Source organism: Sycon ciliatum, chromosome 1 (genome assembly GCF_964019385.1).
Source record: "Sycon ciliatum chromosome 1, ocSycCili1.1, whole genome shotgun sequence".
Classification (NCBI taxonomy): domain Eukaryota; kingdom Metazoa; phylum Porifera; class Calcarea; order Leucosolenida; family Sycettidae; genus Sycon; species Sycon ciliatum.
The window spans coordinates 13,265,749-13,270,326 of NC_088643.1; the positions used below are offsets into that span (position 1 = coordinate 13,265,749).

A 4,578-nucleotide genomic window follows, 5' to 3' on the forward strand; every position below is an offset into this window, starting at 1 on the left:
AGCTCCACAAGCAAAAGACCCTTATTATGATCTGGCGTTGCTCGAATGGTCGGGCAAGCAATGCACTGCAAGCCTTTCTGGAGCGTCCCAGTACTCGAACAACGCGCTCGCAACGCAGCTTGGGCCTCCGACGTGCGTGGTATTTATTACCCAGTGCCACCAGTTCAAACAAGCCTGCCGCCCGTTCTGTCTTGCTAGCAGTAGCACCCACTACTGAACACTACAGGAACCTTTGAACGTCTGCGGTACTCCACAGTCCCAGTCATGTGCTGTTTACCGCCTCCCCGGTGTTGTATTCTAACGTTTAACGTTATTCATTGACTGAGCGTTCTTTGCTTTGTACTACACTATCATGTTAGGCTATTTCCTACAATATTTTACTGTTTCCATTCGCTTCCATGTAATTGGGCGACACCGCCCGTTTGGTTCTGCGAATTCAAATAAAAATGTACCTACCTACTCCTCCTTTGTGCCCATTGTCTTCTCCACCACTGGTGGACAGGGGAAAGCCTCATCTGCGCTGTTTGCCAGGATTGCCAGCAAACTGAACGACAAGCGCAATGAGCCTTTTCCGTCACCATGGCTTTCGTGCGGAGTAAACTGTCCTTCTATTCAGCCTAGTGAGAGCCATGGTTGCTAGTCTGCACGGATACCGGCGCTCTTCAGTGCCACTTCCAGTTCACTCGGCTGTTCTGGCGGCTGCTGAGTGTTCATTGTACGCGTATGACACAAGCACTGCTGATGTACATGGAGTTGCTTACCTCTCTTTCTTTCTTATCTTTTCTTTTCCTTCTTCTCTCTCTTTGTTTGCCACGGCGACCCCGTGTGCTGTCTGTGACTTTGAGCCTCATTTCACTGTACAGTGGTCCATCTATAATCCGGCACCATTTGTGCCACGAAAATCTGCTGGATTAGGGAGGGTGCTGGATTAACAAATCTGATTTACTGCTGCAATGTGCATGAAGAGGACATTTTGGCTACTGAAAATTGTGCTGGTTTATCGAGGGTGCTGGATTATAAAGTGCCGGATTAGAGAGGGACGACTGTACTACTCTTTTTTCTCTTTTACGTTTACTTTATACCAGGCGTGGGCCATCCCGGCCCTGGCCCTGTACATAGGTGCCACCATTTTTCTTTGTTTCAATAAATGGTACATTCTAAAAGAATAAAAAGTATGTGGTCACCAACAGTGGGCATAGTGAGATGGCAACAATTTGAACAAAGATAGTGCGTTACGGTGTTTTACGATTTCTTGATCCATGCTGGCAGTATAAACTGTATAATGTACAGTGATGTACGACGTACTCGTGCCAAAATTCCAAAAAAAATCAAAGTGCGAAAACTCAGCCAAAATTCCAAGAAATGAAATGTCATGTTGTGGCCAGGCGCACGTCTAGATCGATCCTGCTCATCGACTGCTTTTATTCTACGCGTCGTAGATCATAGTAGATGTACACAGCAAGGAAAATGTCAGGGCCAAATCTTGTTTTCTAAAAATGTTGCTGTTTACTGACTGTCACGGTAGTTGTTGAATCTACCTTGTCGACCATACCGCAAGGACTGAGTGCTGCTGGCTACTGAACGCCGAGCAGCACCAAGCAGTTGGCCAGTGTCACCTTTAGTAGCATTCTCATCGAGTGTTTTGTTTGCACAGCCGAGTCACTGCCGGCTGCTGATCAAACAGTGTAGTACACTACAGATCTGATAGCTGGCTCTTGGTTTTTGTGGCTCCATTCAATTCAAAAGACGGTCTCTTAGGCAATATTCACCATGAGGTGCACTGGCCTTCTTGTCCCAGTCCCGGTGCGCGTATCCGTGGTGTACGGGCTCTGTGCACTTGTGGTGGGATGGTTTGCCGTGACGGCGACCACACTGAGCCACGTCGACACTAGTTATAGAGTACGAGTAAGAGTGGATTCGGCGGAGCAGCCTCGGTTCATGCATTTGATCCTGAGCGCGCCGGACACGATGAAAGCCGTGTGGTACGAGGAGGCCAGCACCGGCAATCTGTCGTCGAGTGCGCACTGCGTGTACAGGTCAACCGCGCCCGCAACTAGTCCGCCCGCCTATGCGACCGGCGACAGTTACACGTACTCGGCTGGTGGATTTCTGGGCAGTCTTCACGAGGTGAACATGACAGGCTTATCTCCGGGTAGTACGTACCAGTATAGCTGCGCTACCGGTAATACGTCCACATCGGACTTGCAAAGTTTCACCCTGCAAGCACCTTCCGTTGGGCCTCTCCTGATCGGCTTCATCGCCGACATGGGAATTGACAATTCAGCGGCAACGATAGCCAGTCTGCGCAATGCCACGGATATGGGCATGCAGCTTGTGATTCACGCCGGCGACATCTCCTACGCGGACAGCCACGACCCGAAGGCGAACAACTCGCACGTCTGGATGCAGTACATGGCCAGCATGGAAAGCATCACGAGTCGCGTTCCCTACATGACCTGCCCGGGCAATCACGAGGCCGAGTATGACTTCGCCGCCTACCTGAACTGGCTGCCGATGCCCCAGGCGGCCAAGGTGTCGCCGACCGTGTTCTGGCACAGCTTCGACTATGGTGGCGTGCATTTCAGCATGTTCTCCACGGAGCACGACTTCTCCAACGCCAGCGCCCAGTACGAGTGGCTCGCCGGCGATCTGAAACGTGCTGATGCGAACCGCGCGTCCGTACCCTGGCTGATCGTGGTGGGCCACCGGCCGCTCTACTGCAGCTCTCTGGCGGAGATCAGCCGCTGCGACCAGGAAGCACCGCAGTACCGCTCCTATCTGGAGGAGCTGCTGAACGAGCACCGCGTGGACGTCTACGTCAACGGGCACAACCACCAGTACGAGCGCTCCTACCCGACCTACCGCGGCCAGCCCACTCAGAAGAACTTCAGCCGGCCTTCGGCGCCCGTGTACATTGTGAACGGAGCGGCGGGCAATATCCACCCGAATGATCCCACCTATCTGCCGCAGGCACTGGTACCCTGGCGTGCCTCGCACGGCCATGGGTTCGACACCAGCTGGCTGCGTATGACAGTGATGGATGCCGGTGTACTGAAAATAGAATCAGTTCTGAGCAGCAGTGGTGAAGTGGAGGATGCAATCACAATACAGAAGGGACCGTCAGCCGGATAAAGAGGGTCTCTGTCGTAGCTTGTAAGGCATTGATGTTAAAGGCTTTAGGAGACATTGTGACTTTCCTTTGCAAGTCATATGCACGGGATTGTGTTGAGCGGGACAATGCACGCTTTCTGCACAATGCTGTTGTCTGTGTAGTGTCAACTTAAAATAATCATTATTGATTTTAAAGTATGCCAATAGTAAAAATGCCAAATGCTCCATTGGCGTATTTCAAGTAGCTAGGTTTGCATTGGCAGCACTTGAACAGACCAACCTTACGCTCTGCATGCCGTCACTGGACTCTGTATGCCCAGCTACATGACATGTATCTACACAGATACAGACCGACCAGCATTGCAATTCTAGTCTCAGATACGTTAGGCACCGGCGGATTATGCCGGCAGAAAAATTGCCAGAATTCGGTACTTTTTCTGGTAATTTTCATGCATGTTTGGTATGTGGATAAAGAAATGGAGCAGAATTCGAGGAATTGCCCGCCATAAGGTTTGTATGGTTCTGCCAATTTCACTGCTTTTGGAGCAGAATCTGCCACCTTTTCGAGCAGAATCCGCCACCTTTTCGAGCAGAATCCGCCGGTGCCTAGTACTGTATACATGTACGCACATGTACATGACCGATTGTATTGAACCACATGTGGATCACTATCGTCTGTCGGATTGATCTTTCTACCAGAGTTACGATACACTCATATCGGAGACTCCCTCGATTTAGGCTAAGGCCTGTGGAGAATCCATAAATACAATACAATATCTCTCTTATCCGCACCTCGAAGATATGTGCACCTCAGTTTACCACTAGTACCAGGCACCCTTTGGTCAAGTGGGCGGGAGTGATTCAGCCCCATACCTCTACTCACCAATCGAACCTAGAGAGGTGCGCATCGTATCCAGATTGCAAGGTTTTAAGCTAGCCTGCCTTCCTTATGTATGCCTGAAATAGGTTGTGTTTCGTCAGGTTTTGACATGTTCCTTTCTTCTCAGTATTCTCGCTCGCATAGTACTCCACTTCTATGATAATATTGCCTATGCTGTTGCTCATTAGGATTTTGGCAAATTCTATCCTTCGCTTTCATATAACTGGGCCAGGAACCCGTTTGAACTTGCGAAGTAAAATAAAATCAATCAATCAATCAATCAACCAGCCAATATACATTTGTAAACAGACATGACATGAGCCAGGCAAAATTCGGACTGAAGAATTGTCGATCCAGAAGCTAAGTACGAGTCGTACAGTAAGCAATCGTACACATGTAATGCCGATCAAGGGCGTAATAAATAAAATAATATTCGCGGGATCCGCGTCGGCATCGCTTGAATGTTCAGAAACACACAAACTAGCCTTCGCATACGCAGGCCACCACTATGCCTGTTCACCTAAGTGGCGAATGCAGACCTCACAAGTGAGTCAGGGGAGATTATCAAGGGCGTCCCCAAGGAAATA

General features: G+C 49.8%; 1 protein-coding gene across 1 annotated transcript; it reads left to right on the plus strand.

The window, feature by feature from the left end:
• Nucleotides 1-1,495: 1,495 nt before the first annotated feature.
• LOC135814091 (acid phosphatase type 7-like) lies at nt 1,496-4,117 on the plus strand. Its single transcript, XM_065327157.1, has 2 exons — nt 1,496-3,493; nt 3,722-4,117. The coding sequence occupies exon 1, from the start codon at nt 1,771-1,773 to the stop codon at nt 3,130-3,132; it is 1,362 nt and encodes a 453-aa protein (XP_065183229.1). The 5' UTR covers nt 1,496-1,770; the 3' UTR covers nt 3,133-3,493; nt 3,722-4,117.
• The last annotated feature ends 461 nt before the right edge of the window (nt 4,118-4,578 follow it).

Bases quoted from the DNA above. Each gene is read 5' to 3' on its own strand.
- LOC135814091 (XM_065327157.1), top strand. From the start codon at position 1,771: ATGAGGTGCACTGGCCTTCTTGTCCCAGTCCCGGTGCGCGTATCCGTG.